Source organism: Hippopotamus amphibius, chromosome 11, assembly GCF_030028045.1.
Source record: "Hippopotamus amphibius kiboko isolate mHipAmp2 chromosome 11, mHipAmp2.hap2, whole genome shotgun sequence".
NCBI classification, from domain to species: Eukaryota; Metazoa; Chordata; class Mammalia; order Artiodactyla; family Hippopotamidae; genus Hippopotamus; species Hippopotamus amphibius.
The window spans coordinates 4,546,220-4,571,344 of NC_080196.1; the positions used below are offsets into that span (position 1 = coordinate 4,546,220).

Genomic DNA, 25,125 nt, shown 5'->3' on the forward strand with positions numbered 1-25,125 from the left:
GGAGGCACAGAGGAGGCAGGGCAACACACACACACACACACACACACACACACACACACACACACGCACACACCACACGCATGAACGTGTGGCTTATAACTGTGAAACATCAGGAACTACTTCAATGTCAGATGACAGTGAAATAAGCCAAAGTAAACAACCATGGCACACAGTATTATACAAGCGTTAAAGGGATGCTTAGGAATATGGTTAAATAACGTGTAAAAAGAATCTACCTATTGATGCTGAGTGAAAAGAGTACTATGCAAAACTACTGTACGATAATAAATAGGAGGGGAAATTTTGCACAGAAAAAGGCAAAGAATATATGATAGTCTTGGAACTATAATCAACCGCTATCTAGAGGACTGTGAGCAAGGATAATTCTAGGGACTGGGAACACATGCATTCCTGTTTTCACGGAGCGCACGTTTCACGGAACTTACATTTGGAGTTTATACTTTGGAGAAGAAAGACAGACAAATCCGGGTAAAGAACCAATAAACAAGATACATTCACAGAGTGATGTCCTAAGACAACGCACAAAGAGTTGTGGGGGAGAGGGACCAGAAGGTCTGCTTTCACGTGGGTCATGAAGGAGGAAACTGAAGAGAAAACCCAAACAATGAGGAGCCCCAATGAAGGTTCTGAGAGTGGGGTGGGCTTGGCAGGGTCACGGCCAAGGAACAGGCAGCAGGTCAGAGCAAGGGAGAGAGCAGTAGAGGGTGAGTTTGGAGAGCCGACAGGAGCCTGGTGGTGCTGAGGAAAGGACAGGGTGGGAAGAGAGCGGTCAGGTAGATGTTACTGCAGGGGCCCAGGTGTGAGAGGCGGGCATGGGCTGGAGTGGCAACCGTGGAGATGGGAGGGAGGGATGGAGTCAGGAAATACACTGTGACGGGGGAGTGGGCATCAACTGACATAAATCTGATTCAGGGTGGGGAAGGGTGGGGAAAGAGATACTGAGTAAAAAGAGAAGACGCTCACATGATTCCTAGGTTTTGGCCTCAACAACTGGGGGACCACTTAATGAGCTGAGAAAGTGGGGGAACAGGCTTGTGGTGGAAAATCGAGAGTTGTATTTTGGTCATTTTACAGCTGAAATGCCTACTCGATATCCCCACGAAGATGTCAGTTAAGCAGTCAAGTTGCTCAGGAAGGTCAGGATGGAGATATCAGTTTGGGGGTTTTTTGAACGTGATGGTGTAAGAGCAATGGGCCTGGATGGGGTGATCTAGAGAGAGCATGTGGAGAGGAAAGACAGCCCAGGACTGAGCTGGAGACTGGGCTCAGGAGGAGAGCAAGAAAAGAGGCGGCCAGCGAGTGAGAAGGGAGGCGAGGTGGGTATCGTGTGCTGGAACCGAGAGAAAAATTCCTGTTTTGAGGAAGAAGGGATGATCAGCTATAGCTAGTGCTGCTGTAAGGTCGAGAATTAGTAAAGAGAAGTCACCTCTGTTTTGGTGACAAGGTGGCCCTTACAAGCTCAGATTCAGGGGAGGGGTGAGGACAGGAAGGACAGGAGGTGGGCTGGTGGCCCACTGACAAAACGAGGCTCCCTGGGGAGGGGAGCAGAGCAGTGAGGAGCTGCAGGGGGAGGGGTGCCGTTTTAGGGAATGATTTTAGAGCTTGTTTGTGTCCTAATTAGAATGATCTAGTCAAAAAGGAGAAAAGAGAGGGTGGAGGAAAGAGAAAGATAACAGGTTACTGAAAAGCAGGAGGGGTCTTCTAGAGAAGGCAGGGTTTCAGCTTTGATGGGAACAGGGAAACTTCATCCCTTGTAGCAGGAGAGAAGACAGGAAGGACTGGCAGAGATGCCCGTAGAATAGGAGATTTGGGGGGGACAGGGTAAGGGGTTCCGTTCTGCGTTTCCATTTTCTCCATGCATCACAAGACCAGATTGTCAGTGGAGGGCGCTCAGCTCCGGCCCTGCAGCGCGAGAGCAGCCTCAGCCTATACACACATGGACGAGGGTGGCCGTGCTCCACTAACACCTTATTATGGACATGGACTTCAAATTTGATATCGTTTTCATGTTTATGAAATGGTCTTCCCCTTTTGACTTTTCCAACCATTATAAATGGGAGAAAAAAAAAAAAAAGGAAAAACCATTCTTGCTTGTTCGACCATACAAAAGCAGGGGTGGGCCAGATCTGGCTGGCGGGCCATGACCCTCGTGTTAGAGGAAAGTCTACCATTGGCTGAAGGGGCACACGGGGATGCCTCCGCGGGGCACTGCTCTTGGCTTGAGGCAGCAGGGCCAGCGGAGATGTGCGGCCCCTCAGCCGCCTGGGGAATGGTCCCAGCATCGTTTAATCTCCTGCCGGCTGACAATGATTTCTTCTTCTTTCAACTCGTATTGTCCAACTTTTCTTTTCAAAGCACATGCTGTTTCTAGCATTAAAAGGTCCCGTGCATCTTGCAGGAGAGAGAAATAATTACTGCCCTGTTGTACTGTGGGCCCTGCCGACCCAGGTGCTCAGGAGAACTGAAGCCCCGCAGAGCTTTCATGCACCTGCTCTGCAACATTTGATCTCTTCGGGTTCCGAAGCCATTCCAGTCCCCATGCTGAAATTCCAAGATGGTTATTTTATAGCTATTTTGGATTAAGCAACATTACCAGTATATTTCATTAATTGAATTGAAAAGACTGGAGTGATAAAATTCTTTTGAATATTTTAATTTACCCTTCAATTTTTTAAAAAAACTTTAAATAATTTTTTAAGTTTTGTGTCTCTTTGTATGCGAGGAAGAATATGAAAACAGATTTAAATAAATGGATGGAATCTAGAACTAGAGATTTATTCTAGAGATTTCTAGAACTAGAGGTTTCTCCATAAGAAAATCATGGAGAATGTCATTTCCTTCAAGAATAAAGGAGTTAATAATGACTATATATTTAATTATAGGACCAAAACAAATTTAACATAATGTCCATCTGTAAGAATTTTAAAAGAATGTTTAAAATAGTGATTTGATTTTTTTAACCGCTGTAAACTCCCATTTTTTTCTAAAGATGGACTATTGTTTGTATTTTTCCAGATGCATTTCCATGTTTTAGTTTCTTTCTAGCCACTAACTGTTTATAAAATTAAATATTTCAAGGATGTCTTAATCATCAGAATGGCACAATTATTGTTAAATTTACTTTAAAATAGGTGCATCTGGACTATATTTCTGGCAGGAAGGTAGACATCTGCCTATGCACTGTGTATTTTAATTAAGTATCCCCTGCATGCTTACCTGTTTTCATGGCTGTGCCAAGGGCTGAAGAGTCCTCACTGGGATAGGAATTAAGAGCAGGGAGAGTTCATGCTTCTGTATGAGGCAATTAGAAGTAGCGCTAAACTCCTAATTTACCCCAAGTTAGAAGTTTGGGATTAACAGATACCCACTACTGTACATAAAACAGATAAACAATGAGAACCTACTGTACTATAGCACAGGGAACTGTATTCAATATCTAGAAATAACCTATAACTGAAAAGAATCTGAAAAATAGATATATATGTATAACGGAATCACTTCGCTGTACACCTGACGCTAACACAACTTTGTAAATCACGTGTATTTCAATTTTAAAAAAAGTAGTGTAGGGACTTCCCTGGTGGCCCAGTGCTTAAGAATCCTCCTGCCAATGCAGGGGACATGGGTTTGAACCCTGCTCCGGGAAGATCCCACGTGCCTCGGAGCAACTAAGCCCGTGTGCTACAACTACTGAGCCCATGTGCCACAACTACTGAAGTCCGCACACCTAAAGCCCATGCTCTGAAACAAGAGAAGCCTCGGCAATGAGGAGCCCACACACCACAACAGAGAGTAGCCCCCACTCGCTGCAACTAGACAAAGCCTTTGTGCAGCAATGAAGACCCAATGCAGCCAGTAAATAAATAAATTTATTCTTAAAAAATACTGTTAAAAGCACAAGCTTTGCAAATGACCATCTCAGGTGTAATTCCTGGCCACTCCATGTACTAGCTGTGTGACTTAGGCACGCTGCTTACCCTTCTGAGCCTTGGTTTAATCCCTACAACAGGGAAATTGTAATACCTAACACTTGGGGGGTTAAATGAGATAATATATGAGAAGTTCCTAGACGGTGCCTGGGAGATTGGAAAATTCTCACCAGATGTTTGGACTCTTGTCAGATCCCTCCGCTACACGTGGTCCAGGCTCTAATACCCTCTGTCCATTGAGGGGAGAGACAAAGCAGAGTGCCTGGCATGTAGACGGCACGCAATAAACATCTGGAGGCTGATGCGTTGATTAACTGGCTAATTAATTAATATAACCAAGGACTTTCCATAAAAGAACAACAACATCACAATGCTTCATTTCTGCAGAGGTTTTACAGCCTGTCCCGTGAATAAGTCTTGTCTAGAAGACCACATATTGCACAAGGAAGAATGGCGGCTAAACGGGTCCAGGGTCATGAGCTGTGGGGAAGGGTATTTCTCCCTTCATTTCAACCAATTTGTTCTTCCATCCAACCTGCTCTCCACCCATGCGCTCGACTTGTTTTATGGGCTGCCCACTGCAGCCTCTCAAAAGGGCAGCTCCATAAACCCAGGATTCCCACCGCCAGCCTCCCACTTCCCTGCCCCACCCACCACCCCGGCTACTGGACGCCTTGCGTTGGGCAGTGAGTTCAAAAGCTTGCCAATTAGAGTCTCCCTCAAATTTGTGAACTGAGAGACGCAGACCCAGCAGACAGATGAGGATGACCCCTGCGGCTGATGGAAGTAACGCCACAAAGTCAAGACTGGCGGCGTTATAGAGCCATGTCCACAGTGAGTACACAAAGGAAGCAGGTTGTTGTAAGAAAAAGGATAGCAGGTGTGTAAGCAAGAGCAGAGATGAGGGGCCCTGCGGCTCCTGAGAGAGAGTGGAAGGCCAGCTGGCCCGGGGTCAGCTGGCCCGTGTGGAGGTACTGGTTCCCAGTGCCCTAAGTACTCACAGCTGCTGGGTGTCCTCTCCTTCCAGTGACATTCCTCTGTGGCACTGCTGGCTGGGTCCACAGGGCTGTCTTACTGGCAGGTGCAAAGTTCTCTTGACATCATCTGGCTCAGGTGAAACCTTGCCATGAACCATCTCAGATGCGTGAGGTTACAACAAGATGAGAGAGCACAGCTAGGGTGAACCCTTCGGATACTTACTAGCAACTCATTCATACCGTGTCATCATGTGTTAAAAGTCTGAGCCCCGAGTTACTCAAGGAAACGCAGCTGGAATTCTAGGCTTTCCTGGCTTCTAAACAGTCCTTGGGTGTGTTTTCGCGCACTTACAGCTGAATAGCAGCTTATCCTCACTGGATCTCTTGGTGTCCATCTAAACAGCTCCAATCTGGATCAGGGTGGTCACACCACCCTTTTTTCCTGACTTGTTCTCTTCATGTGTATCCATTTATCACATCCATTCAAGTCTTAAAAATGAGTTATTTTTTCAGAGGAGTGATGCACTGTGTACCAGAAACAAAATGACTTTCTATGATGTTTAGTCAAAGAAAAGGCCACTGCTTGGGTTTTGTTTGGTTTTGTTTTGTTTTTTAAATATGAACTTAAATCTATCTAGTCTAAAGCAAGAAAATCCAAGCACAAATTCCGTCAGGCTCTCAGTTTGCCTGGAAAAGTAAAAGCAAAACTGCACTAAGGATTGAACGTGCATGTTTACAGCAGCACTATTCACAATAGCCTGATGGTGGAAGTAACCCAAGTGTCCATCAATGGATGAGTGGATAAACATATGTGTCATACACACGCAGGGGAATATTATTCAGCCTTCAAGGAAGGAAATTCTGACACAAAAGGACAAAAACTTCATGAGTCCACTTATATGAGGTCCCTGGAGTGGTCACGTTCACAGAGACAGAAAGTAGGATGGTGGTTGCCAGGGGCTGAGGGATGGGGAATGGGGAATTAATGTTTAATGGGGACAGAGTTTCAGTTTGAGATGCTCCAAAAAGTTCTAGAGATGGATGGTAGTGATGGTTCTACAATAATATGAATGTACCAATGGCCACTGCACTATAATTGAAAAATGATTAAAATAGTAAATTTTATGCAGTGTATATTTTAATAGACACACAAAAACAACTGCACCAGGAGGTATAATCGTTAGGGGAGGGTGTTTTGCAAAAATCTTTGCCACCCACTCATATATGTCTATGTAGGAGATTTTTTTTTAAGTTTACCTTTTAATGAATGGGACTCAGATAAGAAGAGACTATTTGGGGAAGGTACAGGGCCTCCTGTTTTCCCCTCTGGGCATAGAATACCAGCCAAGGAAAGCCATGGTCAAGGTAGGATCCAAACAGGGTCAGTTCATTTTGATCCTTAAACTCAATATTGCTCTTCCTCAAACGCCTCTCTGTTACCAGGTCTGCACAGGGTGACCAGATCTCCATCCCAGGCCTATGCTGATGTCTTTGGCAGGACTCAGGAGGGAGCTTCCTCCTCCCCCATAGAGGGCATTGCCCAATGGGCCGGTGTAAGGAAGAGTTTTGTCTGAGATGTTTAGAGTAAAATCCGACTTACATGCTCTGGAACTTTCATTATGAAGAGCTTTCATGTTTTTCTAGTGGGTCAATGGTTTATTTTCCTTTAGTACATGTGGGGAAAGTGTTATAAATGGGTGGGTTTGCTCTGCCATCTTAGCCCTGAATTTCCAATCATGTATTTCTAAGCCCCAGAAACAGAGCCAGTCAAAGGTGCACAGGTTGAATGTTGCGCAGGCGGAACAAGGTTCGGGGAGCTGAGTCACTCCCATGAGGCAATTACACACTCTCACACCAAGGACTAAAAAAAAAGAGACACCAAAATCTCACAACGTCACGTGTTGGACTGGCTGGCTTTCCCCTTGCTCTGCGTGGCCCCCCTTCACAGAAGACTGGTCCCCTTGGCCTGTTTCACAAGATTCCTCAGGATTTGCCCAGCTGCCTGAAGGTCAGCTTCCTCGGTGTGGGTGGGTAATCAGGTTGGCAGGGTTCTGTCTCTGACACACTGGAGTTGCCAGTTTTGTGTCTGTTACTTCATTCTTGGAACCGAAGGATACTTCCACAATCCTGAAAGACCTACAGTGGGCTCCTGAGTCAACCAGATTACCTCAACCCCGGGGTCCACACATACATGGTCCTGAGCTCAAGTCACAGTCCTGCTAGAATAGTCTTAGGCGTTCAGGCCTGTAGACAAGGATGAGATGGTTCACAGATCCTGACTACAGGATGGAGCAGTCAATACTCAACACAGGAACCAGAGAGTCCTTCCCTCAACAAACACTGATTTTTGAATACGAAGCCCCTTGGATATAAAGAAGCACACTGGAGGTAAATGGGTCCCCTCAACCACTGCCTCCATCATCACCAAATGTACACACCCACAGTTGTTGATGACACTCTCAGTGCCTCTTGTCCTGTAGACAGAAAATCCCCTCAGGTAGGTTTCATCAAAACTCAAATGCCTCTGAACTCACTTTCAGAATGAGGAAGAGATGACTGGGAAGAAAGAGAATGATGGGTGAAGGACAGTGGCTCCCACGAGTTAGGTGAAGAAAATGGTTTGGACTGAGCCAAAAATGAAAAGGATCTTGGGAGCATGTGAGGGCGAAAGCTAAGAGGTACAGAGTCCACCCAGCTGGGAAGAGAAGAGAAGCTAGGAGGAGGCTGGGCTAGTCAGATGCCCCATGGTCCAGGAAGGCTACTCGGAGAGAGGAAAACAGAATGGAAACTGCCCTAAACACCAGACAGAAAAAAGGACCATTAACTCAGGAAGCAGAAAGTAGCCAGTGAGGGAAATCCCTTCCTCCTCTCCCCTACTCCAGGTTCTAAGAGTAACTAATCCAATTCTTTTTTCAGAGCTGCCTTCAACTGACACAGGTATTAAAAAAATCTCCCCAGCCTCACCAAGGAGCCCATCACTTAATTTTTATTTCGCCTCAGCTTTTTAAAAAATTCAAACTATAGGAGTTAGAAGGATGGTTCCGTGAACACTCATTCAAGCCACCTCGAATCAAGGACTGTCAGTATTCTGCTACATCACAGCCCTCCCGGAACCATTCAGATGGAGGGTTCAGGCACTGTGATCTTTCGTCCCTAAATGCTTCAACAAGCATTGCCCAGGAATAGAGATGTTCTTCTAAAAAGCCACGAGGTAAGCACCGCATCTAAGAAAATTAACACGAATCCCTGTGCTCATCTAACACCCAGTTCACACTCAACTTTCCCCCAATGGCGCTTCATGGTTTCTCCTGTTCTTTATCACTAAATTCTCTTTGTTTTTGTTGTCATTTTGAACCACGATCTGATCAAGGTAAACACATCACATTTTATTGTTATGTCTCTTTAGACTCTTTTAAATCTTGTAATCTAGAACAGCCCCCCGCCCCTCTTTTTTATTCATGATACTGATTTTTTCAAGAGTCCAGGATAGTTCTGTACAATTTCCTGTATTCTGGTGTGGCGGATGGTTCGTCCTACTGCTGTCTACCTTGTCCCTCATCCCTGCCCTGTATTTCCTGTCAACTGAAGTCTAGGTCTAGAGGCTGAATTAGGTTCAGGTTAAACATTTCTGGCAAGGACGCGGAGCAGGTGATGTTGTGTGGCTCACAGTGCATCCTGTCGGGAGGCTGCCTCGCTGCCATTGCTCCATCAGATCTGATCACTGGAGAAAAGCGGTGGCCGTCAGCTCTTCCCATCGGGAAGTTTCCTTTCCCCTGCACAGTTACTAGGTAACTCTGGAGCAATATTTTGGCACGTGTCCTGTCCCCAACAACCTTCCATCCAATGGTTTAGCATCTACTGATGATCCTTGCTGATAATTATTGCACAAACAGCCCATCAATTATGAAATGCCTAAAGGGTGATTGGGAAGAAAAGAAAGGAGTGTTGAAGGAAGAAACAGAGAACAAGGTAAACAGGCGCTAGAAAGCTGGAAAAGTGGCAAATAATTCCAAAAGCTTTGCCAAGACCCTTCCCAACTTACATTCATAAGCCCTTTACGGAAATGCTGGGAAAGAGAGCCCTGAGCGAGGTGCTGAAACGTGGTAAGAAGGGAACGCATTTCAGAGGGTCTAGGCATCTACATTGTTTTTGAACTTCAGCCCCAACCTTAACCAAGAAAGCGCTAATGAATGAAGAGGAAGCATGCAGCCGTACCCCAAACCAGGTGTTTGGGCCACGGATTTCCATTTGACCAGGAAGAGGCGATGCCAGCTCAGGGCACCCTGGACCTCTTCCTCCCAGGCTGGTTTACAGGACACACTCAACAGTAGCCATTTATCCAGAACTCTCCGTTCCAAATCTTTACTTCTTTCTAAACAATACTTGCTGCACTATCTCAAAACAGGTTTCTTTGAAAGAAACAAGTGGTCCCTGTGCCGACCTGTTGAATACATGCCCGGTCTTAGGTAAATGACTCTCTTTCAGACTTTCGGAAATTGTTTTTCTCTACAAAGAGTTTTGGTGAATGCTTGCATCAAAGAATATCTCACATCTACTCAGACATTTAAATCATTGCAGTTTATCTCCCGACACACGTCTGTCCTAAGACATCCAGCACTGAAAACTTCGTTCTGATTCTGGGGCATTCTGACTCTGGTTCTGACAAGCAAGAACCCGAACCCCCCAAAACAGGAATCAGATTTTCCTTCGGCAAACACAAGAAGCAAGCATAGACCCTTTGGCAAAGAGTTTGACATCTAATAGGAGAGGTAAGTCATATAGACAGTCTGTCACCGACGGCAGAGCAGGAGATGCAGTTGGAAGTGGCACAGGGCAGCCAAGGAGGCTCACAGAGCACTTGAGGGATCCGAGAAGGTGTCTCCCAGGGGCCTCCCCCAGGAATGGAAAATTATTCCCCGCAGTGGGAACCAACTCCTGGGAACTCAGCCAGTGCTGATTCACCAGGTAATTATGACAGTCTGAATGTACACTGCTCTAGACAAGGTATGGTTTCATGGCTCCCTGGAGAAGACTATAACTATTTCAAGGGGAAAATTTGTTTAAACCGTATAGTTTTAAAATACGTATCTTAAACTCACTTTAGCTTTATTTTAACACATGCATGATTTCTTAAGATGAGGGAGAGAAAGGAATTATATTGTCAAGCAAACAGCGACAGGGCCCTTCAGGACCTAATGGGCTGGGAATTTGGAATCCTTGTTCCTGACAGCAGCTGCTAGATTAAGGATGAATAGACAAATTCTTCAGATGCTTTTTTTCAAGAAGGAACATAGTCTCTCTTGTCAGTACTTTCGCCCCACCTGGCCGTCCAGCCTCCTGGGTCCCTACCATCTCTTGGGTGATGTCTTGTATGCTACCCGTCACCAACAAACTAATATCACACAATCTTTACATTTTCCTCCTCCAGAAGTGACTACACGTTTGCCAGAGACTAACTTGACAATGGCACAGAAAACCCAACTAAACCAAACATCCTAACTATTCCAAAGAGCGCTGGCACGAAACTCATCATGTGAGAACGTTACTGCCAATTACACCCTCTCATTATCCGTGTCAGCGGCGCTGCCCTGCAGGTGCTGGAAGTAAATTCTGACTTTAAAAATAAAACTCAGGGGGAGAACCGTCAGAACGATGGTTCTGAGGCATTTTATAATCATGCAGTTTTTTTTCTAACAGACACAACTCATAATATTTCCGATAATAAAGGAAAGTGGCGTTGTCCTCTCTTTAAAGAAGTTTCAGTCTAGAAAAACTTCCCTTATGTGAGGGATGGAAGATTCTGTTTGAAGGTTCTATTCCTTCCCTTCAACCACCTTCTCCTTTTCTCTTCCTTCTCATCATCAAACAAAAAACCAACCTGTGCCATTTCCTGTGATATATGACATGTGACCAGGGAGCAATGGGATGTGGATGTCCTATCCTGGCTGCTGAAACAGAACTGCATAAACAGAATGGTGAAGTTCCTTGTCCACAACACAAGTGCGATGGGACAAATGGGTTTCCTTCCAGCTCGCCTTGAAACACTCTTGCCGTAAAGAAGGTCATTCCCAGGACTTCCCAGGTGGCGCAGTGGTTAAGAATCCACCTGCCAATGCAGGGGACACGGGTTCGAGCCCTGGTCCAGGAAGATCCCACATGCCGCGGAGCTACTAAGCCCGTGCGCCGCAACTACTGAGCCTGAGCTCTAAGAGCCCTTGAGCTGCAACTACTGAGCCCACGTGCCACAACTACTGAAGCCCACGCACCTAGAGCCCGTGCTCCTCAACAAGAGAAGCCCCCACAATGAGAAGCCTGAGCACCACAACGAAGAGTAGGCTCTTCTTGCCACAACTAGAGAAAACCCGCGTGCAACAATGAAGACCCAATGCAGCAAATAAGTTAATTAACTAGTTAACTAATTAATTTTTTTTAAAAAGCAGAAGGTCGTTTCTGTTCCTCTTTGCCTCTGAATGCAACAGGGGCCGGCCATCTGAAGAGCAGTCACGCTGGTACCTTGGACCACCAAGCACAGGAGATCTAACGGAGATGCTGCCAATTAAACTTATAGTAAAAACAGGGAGAGGACAGCTTGCAAGAGGGGCCAAGGCAGCGAGGCTGGCCACTGGTCAGTGGCTGTCAGTTAGTTGCCTTCTTCTCCGCTAGGAGAAGCGTGGGCGCGTGGGAGGGTGTGCAGGTCAGCCTAGCAAGATATTCTGACAAAAGAAAGAGGGCAAAAGTGCCCACCAGGCAACCACTACGAGAATTATAAATGTTAGCACAAAAAGCAGAGAAACTGCAAGCCATTTAGAGCAAGATTTAAAGAAATGCAAAAATTCACGTACTAGCTTTTACCTTTCTAAACTTGAGCTATTGAACAATTACTGCTTCATCTAAGTCTTTTTTTTTTTTTCCTTCTGTTTCTGCTTCTAACTTTTCTGCTTACTTTGAAAGTTAAAAAAAAAAAAAAAAGAAGACTATCTGCATCTTCCTTTGTTTATACCTTTGGCATAAAGAGGCCTGAGTACCAGTTTACAACTGATGGTAAAGAACTTCCAGGCGGAGGCAAGGTCGCAAAGTTGGCCATAGCTAAGACCCCAGGTCAGGCTGCCGGGATTCAGTGCTGGTGCTGACCTAGGTGAGTGGTTTAACCAAACTCTACCTCAGTTTCTGTAAAATAGGGACCATTAAAGCACCTGTCTCGCATGTTGTTGTGTGGATCAACAAACAGTCCAGGTAGAGGGTTTGGCGCTTTGCCTGAGAGCAAATGATAACTGTTTGCTCTTATTATTGCTACATGGCCGTCACCACACACCCGAGAGATCCCAGCTAACCTCTGAGCAGTTAGATCTTCCTGGCTTCTCCTGGATAGCTCTGGAGGGAAGGAATCTCCTTCTCCAGGAAGCTTTGGCTGCAAAACAAATATTGAATAATAAATAAGTAACAATTTTAAAAGAATATGGATGTTTACACAACGGGTAACCAAATACAGAACCACGTTCTTCTAATTAATGAAAGTGTCCCCTGACACTTAGCTGTTTAGAGTCACTTACTTTCCAACCTTTTTAACCAATCATGGTTTCCCTGCAACCCAAATTTAATTCAGTTGAAGGAAAGAAAAGAAGGAAAGGCCCGAGGCTCGTTAGAAAGTAGGGAGCATTCTTATATTAAAAATAAGTCTGCTGGTCCAATTCTTACTTAAATTTGTCTGTTTTGTGTACTGGATTTTTTTATTTGTTGGTTTATTCAAGTTTTTTTTTTTTTTAAGTAAAGTATTTTAGGTTATAGTTGCGGGCTTAATATGCTTTTTTTGCCATGGTTAAGGCAAAAGGACTTCAAGATCTGATTCTTTATCTATATACATAAATTCACCAAATGACTAGTTGGCTTAGACAAAAGGACAAAGTTAAAACAAATCCCAAGAAAACAAACCCTCCTATTCATTAGCAAAATCAACTACTTTCAGCTGTTGGTAGAGAACCAGGCTCACGGTGGACCCTCCTTTCCTTACCAACTATCTCAGGCATCCCCAAAAGTCCCAGGGGTTTCTGAGTTCCAGTAAAGGCTCGTCTGAGTTTTGCCTGCCCTGCCTCTCAGGTTTACATTCTCCCAGCACTCCAGAGTCATCAGAGCTTGAGTTCTCCTCCTACATGAGACAAAGCTATGAAGGCTCTGGGGTGTGGACCTGTTTAAATCACAGCCACCGAAAGCCCTGCAGATATGCCGGTCACAGAGCCTCCAATGGCCTTTTGAATTCTTATCCTTTTTCTGTAGAATCACCTATAGAATCAGTTTTACATATATTGTGATTCCAGGCATTAAATCTTGCCACTAATCCTTTACTGCACAATTCCTACCTCCTACCAAGAGGTAATAAAATGTTGAGTCAGGTTCTCCTTCTTTAGGTTTCCAAGAGCTAATAACATATTACTCACAAAGGCTTAGTTTTACCCCAGACAGAAACGTGTGGGTGGGTTTCGTTGTTGCTTTCGATCTAACTCCTAATACCGATACATGAGTTTTCCTCCTCATCTTCTCATCAAACTCAGAAACAAAGTTCTTATGCATCCTGACTTTCTTAAGCAAGATGAAATTAAGGAAATGCTTTAAGCAAAGGAGTACTCTGAGGGGAGGAGGGATAAATTGGGAGATTGGGATTGACATACACACACTACTATATAAAACAGACAACCAACAAGGACCTACTGGGTGGCACAGGGAACTCCACTCAATCCTCTGTAACAGGAAAGGAATCTAAAAAAGAGTGGGTATATGTATACGTATAACTGATTCACTTTGCTGTACAGCAGAAACTAACACAAACAACATTGTAAATCAACCATACTCCAATAAAAATTTTTAAAAAATAAAAAATAAAAATGGAGATGCTATATAGAAAAAAAGAGAGAATGCTGAAAAGGTTATGGTAAAATAGAAACTGAGAAATCAATGTCTTAGGGCTCAGTAGCTGAAAACTTACCTAACCAAATCCATCTTCTCTAAGATAGATATGACAGTATCAGTCTGACTAGTAGAACTATTCTTAGAAAAAGAAATCAAAGCGTCCAAACCTACTTCCTAGACCAGCACTTTTCAGATTTTACCAGTTTCCACAGTAAGAAATATATTTACACCTTGACCCAGTACCCAGACACATAAACTGAAACAAAGGTCTCATGAGTCAGCTCTCGCCCCACCTACAGGCAACGCACAGTGGTGTTTTCTAACCTACCTGAGTTCGTGTTTTAAATGTTGGCTGTGACTAAGCAAATGGGTTGCAGCTCACAGTTTAAAAAACCATGCCCTAGAAAAGCACCTTCTGTGCTACGTAGGTCACACAAAGCGTTCTTGAGGCACAGGCCAGCTTTCTTATGCCAACTTCAGCCACTGGTTGAACACCATCTCCCAAAGGACAGTGTCAAAGAAAAAATTATGCTGACACTTGTTAAAACGGTAAAGGAGACTTTATTCAAGACTCTTGTAATAGGAGTAACACAACAGAGGAGAAAATGGAGCTCAGCTCCACGTACAATCAGGACACGTGGGGATTTACAGCCAAGGAGCAGAGCGAAGGAGTCCGTGGATGGAAAATCACTAGGCGGGTCACCAGGGGTGGAGGCTCTCGCTAGTCTGACCTAACAGGGTTCTTGCTGAAGGCCAAGGACACGGACATCGACGGTGGGGGTGAGAAACTTGATCAGACACCAAAGGAGGAGATTCTCACTAAACGGGTTTAGCAGAATTCTTGCTAAAGACGGGGTCAGGCAGGCCAAGGACAGGACAGGGCCAAGGTGGAGACCTCACTAAGAAGAGGGCTCAGGGGAGCCCGACTAAAGTTTGGTCAAGGAAAGAGTCCTTGTCACCAGCTGTGGTCAACAGAAAGACAGAGATCATTTTGTTATGACACCTGGAGGAAAAAACCCTCAAAGCAGATACGGAGGTTACCTCCCAGCCAGCAGGACCACCTTACGGTTCAAGGTGTGGCTTATGGGACTTCTCACTAAACCCCTGCCCTCCAGAGACTCCACTAAAATGACAAGGAAGGGATTAAAAGAGATCAGAAAAGGAAACTCCAGCAAATGAAAGGTTTTACCAGTTTTTTGGAAGATGGAATGCAGACAGAAAAATGGTAAAGATTTAGCAGTAATCTGCAAGCAAGGGAGTGAAAAGGTAAAAAGAGGAAAAAATGCGACCAGTTCTCCTCCAGAACCCACAGACCTTTCAGCTTTTCAGGCACAGACACCCAGAAAGACAGTTGTGACTCTCAGGCCTGAAACAGCAGGGCTGGCTGAAGTTTGAATATAGGCGGGCTGGATCTCCACGTGCCCTTTCCTACCTCTTCCTGCCAGCAAGTCCCCCCGACCCCAGTCCCACTACTGCACTCTCACCCCAACCCTGTCAGGGAGGCTATGCTCTGGAGAAAATTAACCTGAGATTCTCCAGACCTGGGGACAGCAGGCACCGTGCAAGGCAGGGAAAATGAAAATCAGGGGTGGGGGTACGTGCCCACAGGCCCACGGAGCCACGTCGGGCATCCCCACGCAGCCACCCCACCACTGCAAGCGCTTTTCCAGCAGGTAACAACATTTTCTGCAGAAACTAGAAGAAAAAAATCTTTAGATATTGAAACAAGACGTCCCCAGGAAAAATGTCCAGCTCACCACCCACGCTGCTCTGAATGCCCATCCGTTAAAAACCCAACCTTAAAAACAGAGGCTCCAGTCAGCTAGGGGTTCCAGGCATTTGAGGTCAGCCTCCAAGGTGTGAGAAACTGAAACACACACACACACACACAAAATAGGAACCCCAAAGAAACAGAGACAATGCAGGAAACAGATGAAAACTTTTTAAATAATTTTTAAAAAAATTTTTTAAAAACTGATCATCTCCTTAGAAAAAGAGAGGCTGTTAAATATGTAAAACCAGAACGAAGTGTTTTTAAGATGAAACAATCAGAAAACAAGAAATATGATCATTACAATTGTAGTAAACAATTAGAAGATAAAGTCAAAGAAATGTCCCAGGAGACAGAACAAGAGAGACAGGAAAGAGATAAAAGACTTAAGGACAGTCCACAAGTTTCAAACAAAATTGTAGGAATTCCTGAGGCAAAATGTACATTGGAAGGAAAGAAATGTACATGTGTATATGTGTGTATGTATACACCAGACTATAGGGACTTGAACTATACAAGAAAAGTTCCTATAGCTGAAAGCTAACATCCTCCAAGTTGAAAAAGACCACTGCATGCCCAGCACAATAAATTAAAAATGACCCAAAACAAAGTCACGTCATAAAATTTCAGAAAGCCAGGTTAAAAAGAAAATTCTAAAAGGGAACACATCACAAACCAAGCAACAGGGATCAAATGGCTTCAGACATCTCTCCGGCAACACCGGATGCGAGAAGACCATGGAGCAATGCTTTCTCATTTCTGAGGAAAAATAATCTGTCATCTAAGATTTTATACTTGTCCAACTACAAATCAAGTGAAAAGTAGGATAAATACATTGTTAGACATGTAAGAACACAAGAAAATTTACCTTCTATGTATTCTTTCTTATGACGCTGCAGCAAAACAAGGGAGTAAGTCAAGAATTTGGAAGGCATGAACCCCAGGAAACAGGAAGTCCAGCTCAGAAGGGACTAAGGGAAGTACCAGCTGGTGTTGAAAGAAAGTCCCAGCACATGGCAGAGGGCTCCAGGCAAGAGTCTCTAGGAAAGGGTTGTGAAGGATAAAACCACAGTCTCAGAATTTCAAATAGAGATCTTCTGTTTATAAGAACTACGTTGCAAAAAGAATGTGTTCATCAGTCAGAGACTGGGGCTTGTTACACACCAATTCCTGAACACATAAAATCTCCTGACTTTCTTTTACAGGCAAGTACATCTAAAAATTGCCTTGTGGGCTCACTGGATCTTGAGATGATTGAGCACTGAAGATGAAACGCTTGGTCCTTAGCGAGAAAGGAGAAAGGAGACCCTATTACTAAAAGTTAGCAAACTTAAAATGTGCTATTTGCAAGAGGTGAGGATAAGACACATTTGAAAGAGGTCATGGTATTTGTTGAGTAACACACTTCGGGTTTATAAATGGTCACCATATTTGCCAAGGAGAGTAAAATCTTTAAAACCAATGAAGGGATCCTGGGGAATTAAACTCCTGTTTTCCTCGCTTTGTTGGTTTGTTAGTTATGATTCCAATTTGAGAATGTGTGGCAACAAGTTCTGTTCATTATGTAGACTGATTTATTATGCAAACTGATGTGGGATCTCCACCCTCCAAGAAAAAGATATAGAGAACTGATAACGTTTGAGCCTGTGGAAGACAATATTTAAAGGCATTTAACAGATCTGATGAAGCATGTGAAAAGAATTAAAGGCAGATATATAGGAAACAGGCATTTTTTAAAAGTAGACAGTTAAATGCAGTAAAAAACAAAAATTTGTTCAGGAAAGAAAATATAACCATAATTGACTACTTGGCTATGCAGTCAGCAATATTTAGTTAGTTTGGTAATGTAAGCATTGTACTCACTAACAACACAAACAATATATTGTATGGGGGTTAGGTAGGAGTAAATGGTATTAAAATGCAACACAGCTTTTTCGCAACGGGTTTGCCGCCAGGACACAGGTGTCGTGAAAACCACCGCTAATCCTAAGCAAAAATGGGAAAGGAGAAGACCCACATCAACATCGTTGTCATTGGACATGTAGATTCGGGGAAGTCAACCACTACTGGCCATTTGATCTACAAATGTGGTGGGATCGACAAGAGAACCATTGAAAAATTCAAGAAGGAGGCTGCCGAGATGGGAAAGGGCTCCTTCAAGTATGCCTGGGTCTTGGACAAACTGAAAGCTGAACGTGAGCGTGGTATCACCCTTGATATCTCCCTGTGGAAATTCGAGACCAGCAAATACTATGTGACCATCATTGATGCCCCAGGACACAGAGACTTCATCAAAAACATGATTACAGGCACATCCCAGGCCGACTGTGCTGTCCTGATTGTTGCTGCTGGTGTTGGTGAATTTGAAGCAGGTATCTCCAAGAACGGGCAGACCCGTGAGCATGCCCTTCTGGCTTACACTCTGGGTGTGAAACAACTAATTGTTGGAGTTAACAAAATGGATTCCACGGAGCCACCCTACAGCCAGAAGAGATACGAGGAAATTGTTAAAGAAGTCAGCACCTACATTAAGAAAATTGGCTACAACCCTGACACAGTAGCATTTGTGCCAATTTCTGGCTGGAATGGTGACAACATGTTGGAGCCGAGTGCTAACATGCCCTGGTTCAAGGGATGGAAAGTTACCCGTAAAGATGGCAATGCCAGTGGAACCACGCTGCTTGAAGCTCTGGATTGCATCCTGCCACCAACTCGTCCAACTGACAAGCCCTTGTGTTTGCCCCTCCAGGACGTCTACAAAATTGGTGGTATTGGTACTGTCCCTGTGGGTCGAGTGGAGACTGGTGTTCTCAAACCTGGCAGGGTGGTCACCTTTGCGCCTGTCAACGTAACAACTGAAGTGAAGTCTGTTGAAATGCACCACGAAGCTTTGAGTGAAGCTCTTCCTGGGGATAATGTAGGCTTCAATGTCAAGAACGTGTCTGTCAAAGATGTTCGTCGTGGCAATGTGGCTGGTGACAGCAAAAATGACCCACCGATGGAAGCAGCTGGCTTCACAGCTCAGGTGATTATCTTGAACCATCCAGGCCAAATCAGTGCTGGGTATGCACCTGTGTTGGATTGTCACACAGCTCACATTGCTTGCAAATTTGCTGAGCTGAAGGAAAAGATTGATCGTCGTTCTGGGAAAAAGCTGGAAGATGGCCCCAAATTCTTGAAATCGGGTGATGCTGCCATCGTTGACATGGTTCCTGGCAAGCCCATGTGTGTTGAGAGCTTCTCCGACTATCCTCCTCTGGGCCGTTTTGCTGTTCGTGACATGAGACAGACAGTTGCTGTGGGTGTCATCAAAGCAGTGGACAAGAAGGCAGCTGGAGCTGGCAAGGTCACCAAGTCTGCCCAGAAAGCTCAGAAGGCTAAATGAATATTCCCCCCAATACCTGCCACCCCAGTCTTAATCAGTGGTGGAAGAACGGTCTCAGAACTGTTTGTCTCAATTGGCCATTTAAGTTTAATAGTAAAAGACTGGTTAATGATAACAATGCATCGTAAAACCTTCAGAAGGAAAGGAGAATGTTTTGTGGACCATTTGTTTTGTGTGTGGCAGTTTTAAGTTATTAGTTTTTAAAATCAGTACTTTTTAATGGAAACAACTTGACCAAAACTCTGTCACAGAATTTGAGACCCATTAAAAAAAGTTTAATGAGAAAAAAAAAAAATGCAATACAGGAACTATTTACAAAAGTGTGAACAGGGTTCAGGAAAACAGTGAAGTAGCAGAGCTAAGAATAGCAGGGAGTCATTGCCACCTCCAGACCTGATAGTTCAAGCACAGGGAGAGGAGCAATTATCAGACCTCAGAGAGCAGCTGATAGGGCAGCCTACCAGGAGAGGAGAAGGGGTCCCATCTAGGAGGATAAACACCCCTTCCAGCCCTCTCCAAGCCAGTCTCTCGCTGATGCCTCCACTCACCAGACCCAACGCAAAGCCGGGGATAAGGGAGCCCATCCACCTTCTCCACGAAGGTCAGCCTCCCCAGGAACACCCAGGGTTAAGGAGAAAACATCTGGAAGCTGCAGATACACAGCGTCCAGCAGAGAGAGCTAAAACGTCACGACTGGAAGACAGTAATGATGCCTAAAATTAACCCATCAAAAAATAGCACCACTGAAAAATAGCACCACTAGTCTATTTTTTAGAACTGAGGTAGCCAGTGTTTGAAAGCTATTGCCTCTGGAAAGCAGGAAGAGATGGCAGAAGGTGTACCAGACAACACTGTTTTCATGTTCAAGCTTAGAAGCATTCAACTTTTCTTTTAATTAATCTTTATTGGAGCACAGTTGCTTTACAGTGTTGTGTTAGTTTCTGCTGTACAGCAAAGTGAATCAGCTATACATATACATACATCCCCTCTTTTTTGGGTTTCCTTCCTATTTAGGTCACCACAGAGCACTGAGTAGAGTTCCCTGTGCTGTACAGTAGGTTCTCATTTGTCATCTATTTTATACATAGTATCAATAGTGTGGATATGTCGATCCCAGTCTCCCAGTTCATCCCACCCCCTTTCACCCCTTGGTGTCCATACGTTTGTTCTCTAAGACGCATTAGACTTTTAAAATATTTGTTTATATTACTTGATTAAGATATAAAAATGAATAAAATATTGAAAACACACACATACACAAAAATAAAAGTAGGCATAAGGGCGAAGAAAAATGCACCAGCTTTACCATTTGAATCTAGCTATGGGACAAGTCCTGTCACCTCTCTGGGTTTCAACTGTCTCAGCTGTAAAACAAGATAATCATCCCGCCTCAGGGTGGGGGGGGGGGGGGAGATTTGAATGAGCTGATGAGCAGGAAGCATTTGGTGGAGCCCCCAGCTCACGAGGAAGGGACACACAGAGATGTAGAGAGAGGGAGAGAGTCTTAAAGCCGATAAAAGGCAGCAAATATCTTTATAAAAGTCTGTGTTAGATAGCTTCTCCTGAACCCTCAGCATCTAACACAGTCTGGTGTCCATGAGAATTCGGTGGATGGGAGGGGGTGCTTTCTGCCTCTCTCCTTGTTTGATGGAACAGGACAAATTCAAGGGCCTGTGATTTGTTTCTCAAGGTTTCACCTTGACCTGGACCTTGCAGTCAGACTCCCTGCCCAGCTCTTTCCAGCTCCCTCCCTGCAGCCCCCACCTCCCCATCCCTGAGGCTGCTCGCAGGCCTTCTTAATCCTGTTTTGCATGTGGAGCTTCTGGGACCCACCCTTCACCTTGAAGCCTCACCCCAGCCTGAATACAAAGTTCTCTGCACTCACCACTTTGCAGACTCTTTTGTGATGGTCAGGAACCAAGTGGGAATAGACCTTCAGGGCAGGAAGGTCCATTGGAAAGGCTCTATTGACAATGCTCTACCAGGGGCTTCACAGCACGTGCTTTTCCAGGTGGTGTCGGCAGGATTGAAGACCCGGGTGACGTGGAGAAGGGAAGGTTCTGATTTCACCCCGTGCTGCTCTCTGGCTACACAGGCTCCTCCACTAGATGCCGTGCTGCAATTGGAGAAAACAAAGCCCTTTGAAGTGGGTATCTGTTAAGGCTCATTCCCCACAGGGAACCTACCATGTGACGTCTGTCCACGCCAGCCCCGCAGTGGCTAGCAGAGCCCTTGTGTCTGGTGGTGGCTGCTCCTCGTCGGTGGGCATCTCCCCTGTGCAGTGGTGGTCCAGGGCTTTACATGTGACCAGGGCCCGCCTCCAAGAAAGATCTCTTTCCCTGATGCGAGAGGTGCAGGAGGGGGAGGCCCTTTGCCAAAGCTCCCCTTGCCTCCTGCCTCAGACCCTGTGGTGTGAGTGGCTCCACCAGCACCTCAAACTCAGCTCACGGAGACACGACTCACCCTCGCCAGCAGCTCCCCTGCCCCTGTGTGCCCCTGCCCTCTGTCCCTGGCACGCCTCTCCTCCCTGGATCAAGACCTCTGACATCCTCCTCCTCCCACACTCAATCCCTTACCACATTTTACTCCCTGCCCCTTGTCTGCTTCTCTCTACCTGTCCCTTTCATGGACATCATGATCTTTGTTTTCGTCTTGACTTCAGTCCTAGCTAAGGCTCTTTGGTTGCGGGAAAGAAATGACCCATCAACCTGAGGGGGTTCCTCAAAGGCTCGAGGGTGTGTCACTGACACAGAAATGGAAATGCAGCCGCGCCTCCTGGGAAATGAGGTTAGACCTGAAAAGGCTTTGGGGATAAGGCTGCAGCTCAGTTTCCCCGCTCTGGGGCCATCTGGGCTTTCGTCTTGGTCCCGTCCTCCTGCTCTTCTCTACCTCGACTGTTTATGTTTCAAAATGATTATCCCAACCCCTCATATGCTCTGCAGTCTAAACACAGCCTCTTATTTGGTTTAAAGTCTGGAGAGAGAGGCTTGACGGACCGCCGGCCAGCTGGTAGCTTGGACCAGCCTTGCCAGGAAGCCAGCTTTGGTGCCAGCATCTGGGTTAGTCCAGGTGGAGTCGTGGGTGTTAACAGAGACCCCGGGCATGCTCCTTCATCCCCAGACAGCAGGGCTGTGAGGGAGGCACCCCCCAATATTCTACAGCAGCCGTTCCTAGAAGTGGGGGGAGTGCTAGTGGCATGTCCAGAAGCAGGTTTTACCTGTTACGAAACGAGGAAAATAACAGGGGTGTGTGTGCGTGTGTGCATGTGCATGTGCGTGTGTGTGTGTGTGCACGCATGTGCGCGTGTGTGTTGTGTGCGTGTGTGTGTGCATGCGTGTGCGTGCGTGTGTGCGCGTGTGCGTGTGTGTGTGTGTGTGCGTGTGTGTGTGTTGGGAGGAAGGATCGTATCTTGATACAAGGTGCCTGATGTCCTTTGTGGGAAAGACACAGAGACAATGACCTTTCTGCTTAGGGAGGATGACTTGTCTTTTCACTTATGAAATGATAGTGGCTTAAATGGCTGTTGTTGTTTGTACCATTATTTAGCAAAATACAATGTTGGGACACCTATGTCAGTCCCTTAAATTCGAGGGCAAACTTCGCTGGTCCATAAAAATCCAAATGTCATAGAAACATTATACCACGTCTTGGCTATTTTAATAGCTTCCAAAATGGTCTCTCTACTTTCAAGATCTCTTCCCCATCTATCTTGGACACCGCTGTCAAGTTAATCTCTCTAGAATGTTTTTGAACATATTATTTCCTTGTTGAAATCTTCAAGGACTTTGCAATGACAATGAAATACAATAGGCAGTCTTTGACTTCTGAAGACCAGCTTCGACCTGCGCTCCCAGCCCTTTCCCACGGCCCCACCCACACCCACCGTGCATCCCACACAAGGCCCCTCACCCTGTTAACCCCACCCCCCCATGCTGTGCCCATACGTTCCAGCCCACCTCCGAGAAGCCTTCCAGTGCTCTCAGCTAGGATGACTCTCTCCTGACTCTGAAATCCTTTTATTGAAACATTTAAACATTCTCAGGACACTTACTACCATCTGTATCATCACGTGGTATTTTGTGCATGTCCTATATACCCCCCTAATTACAAACCCTTAAGAGCAACCACCTTGCCTATGGAGCAAGTGGGTAAAGATGGAGTCACGTAACACAGGACTCAAGCATGGTTCTCTTCCGTGTGACTCTAGGAAAACTTCACGCATTCCTCTCTAAACTGGAGAACACAGTACCGGCTGCTCGGGGCTGTGGGGAGGTGAGCGAGATCAGGCGTGCAAAGTCCCTGGGCTGTGGTCATTGATCGACAAAGTGGTCATTTCCTTCATTGCTGGCACACTGTGGACACTCACCAAACATCTGTCCAACGGAGAACCTCACGAGTGAGTTTTGGGGGCCCAACATGGGATCTCACTATAAAATTAATATCTGTATGTGATTCATAAGGTTACCAGCCTGGGTTTCTGGACTCTTTAATCAATAGAAATTGATAAGAGGCCAGCCAAGAAATTCAGACAATGCTGTACTAGGGCTGGTGCTGCAGCACAAGGGAGGGAAAACTAGTAACAGGTGCCCTTGCTTCCTCCCCAGGGGAGCTGTCTCTTACATGGGGTAAGGGTGGGGGTGGATCCGTGGGTCCGGCTGGAGGGATGGCTTAGGTGGTCTGCCCACCTCCTCAGTGGTGCTGTGTGCAGGGGTCATGCCCAGGACCCTGCTTTTTTCCCCTGCACCTGAGAAGTGGTAGCTGGGTTTTGGCCTTTTTGTATCCTGTCGTTCATAATTTGCCCCAACTGAGCAGTGCGTGCATTTATTTTTAGTCCCTTATAGTTTCTTTTATTCTATTGCTGGAGAAGGAAACATTTGTCCAGATGTAAGCACTGCAGCAAAGGGTCCCAGGTCCCAGGTCCCAGCCTGTCTCAATAATTCATCTCTGAGGAAGATTCCAGTAGAAGGATTCAAAAACATTTGAGCGCTCACGTGGAAACATATGCCCTGAAATGTTTTGTTTTTTTTTAATGTGGTTCCTCCCTTTTGTGGCCAACGCTCATAAGTGGACCCATTTGGTTTTGACCATCTCTCTGTTCTCTGCTCAACCTTGGCAGGCTGGCTCACCTTAGTGACTCAAAATCAGGCAAAAGGGTTGGGAGATACAGAAACATCAGGATGGACATCTATCGCTGAACTTCCTGTTAGGTGAAAATAGGCATTCTTACAAGAGAAGCCACTTTTTATTATTTGCAGCTGGAAACATCCTAACAGACACAACACCAGGTAGTTTTATAACTGGAAGTCAGGCTGAGGCCACAGAGTCTGTTTTGTTGTTTGTTTTGTTTTTTGTTTCTGGCCGCACCACGCAGCATGTGGGATCTTAGTTCCCCGACCAGGGATTGAACCCAGGCCCCCGGCAGTGGAAGCCTGGGGGCTTAACCACTGGACCGCCAGGGAAGTCCAGAGTGTGTTTTGGATGGTGAGATGTGGGAGAAGGTGAGATGTAGGAGCCACAGGACATCAGTGATGCTCACTAGTGTGTGTGCATCAGGCACTATGCTAACCCCTGTATGTGCTTAACCTCCCGTGGTCCTCACAGCATTCTATGGGACAGGAGGTCTTCCTGAGGCTTCTACAGGAGAGGAAACTAATGCACTGAGAAGTAAAATCAATTCCCAAGGTCACACAGCCGTCAGGGCGAACAGCAGGATTTGCTCCCAGGCGGGCAGACTCTAGGACCCACCTGCCTTATCACTACCCCAGTGGGCCTCTCTAGCAACAGAAGGTCCCCCCAGATACCATCATTTGGGGGCCGATCTGGCCTGAAAGGGTCCACAGCCTTCCCTTTTGGTCTCATTTCTAGAAGGGAAAAAAATGAAGACTAAGCATGAAACCCACAGGGTGCCTCACTCCCGGGTTTGCTCTCTAGTCAATTTCACCCCTTCCTCTCTGTCTCCTGGCTGCTCCTGGCTGCTCAGCCTCCCCCCGCCCCCCCAGACTCATCCCCACCAGGCTCACTCTCCCCCCGCCATTCCTGCCCCTTTTTGCACCCAGCTGGCTTGCTTTCCTTCACTGTGTGCAGGCCCGGAGCCCCACATTGCTCTTCTAGATGTTTGCTTCAAGTCCAGGGATTCCACCC

General features: G+C 45.8%; 1 protein-coding gene and 1 long non-coding RNA gene across 4 annotated transcripts; one reads left to right on the forward strand and one right to left on the reverse strand.

Moving 5' to 3' along the window:
* Positions 1 to 1,463: 1,463 nt before the first annotated feature.
* LOC130831365 (uncharacterized) lies at positions 1,464 to 21,653 on the reverse strand. 3 transcript variants are annotated; one of them, XR_009048041.1, is made up of 4 exons: positions 20,870 to 21,653; positions 12,259 to 12,335; positions 3,238 to 3,275; positions 1,464 to 2,562 (listed from the first exon to the last, which is right to left on the reverse strand). It is a non-coding gene; the product is annotated as an uncharacterized LOC130831365 (long non-coding RNA). The 3 variants fall into 3 exon arrangements; XR_009048042.1 differs by lacking the exon at positions 20,870 to 21,653 and adding an exon at positions 13,905 to 14,028; XR_009048043.1 differs by lacking the exons at positions 1,464 to 2,562; positions 3,238 to 3,275 and adding an exon at positions 7,882 to 8,839.
* On the forward strand, positions 17,534 to 19,274 carry LOC130831364 (elongation factor 1-alpha 1-like). Its single transcript, XM_057699400.1, has one exon. The coding sequence runs from the start codon at positions 17,596 to 17,598 to the stop codon at positions 18,982 to 18,984; it is 1,389 nt and encodes a 462-aa protein (XP_057555383.1). The 5' UTR covers positions 17,534 to 17,595; the 3' UTR covers positions 18,985 to 19,274.
* Positions 21,654 to 25,125: the final 3,472 nt, after the last annotated feature.

Excerpts from the sequence above, each read along its gene's own strand:
- LOC130831364 (XM_057699400.1), top strand. The coding sequence starts at position 17,596 with ATGGGAAAGGAGAAGACCCACATCAACATCGTTGTCATTGGACATGTA.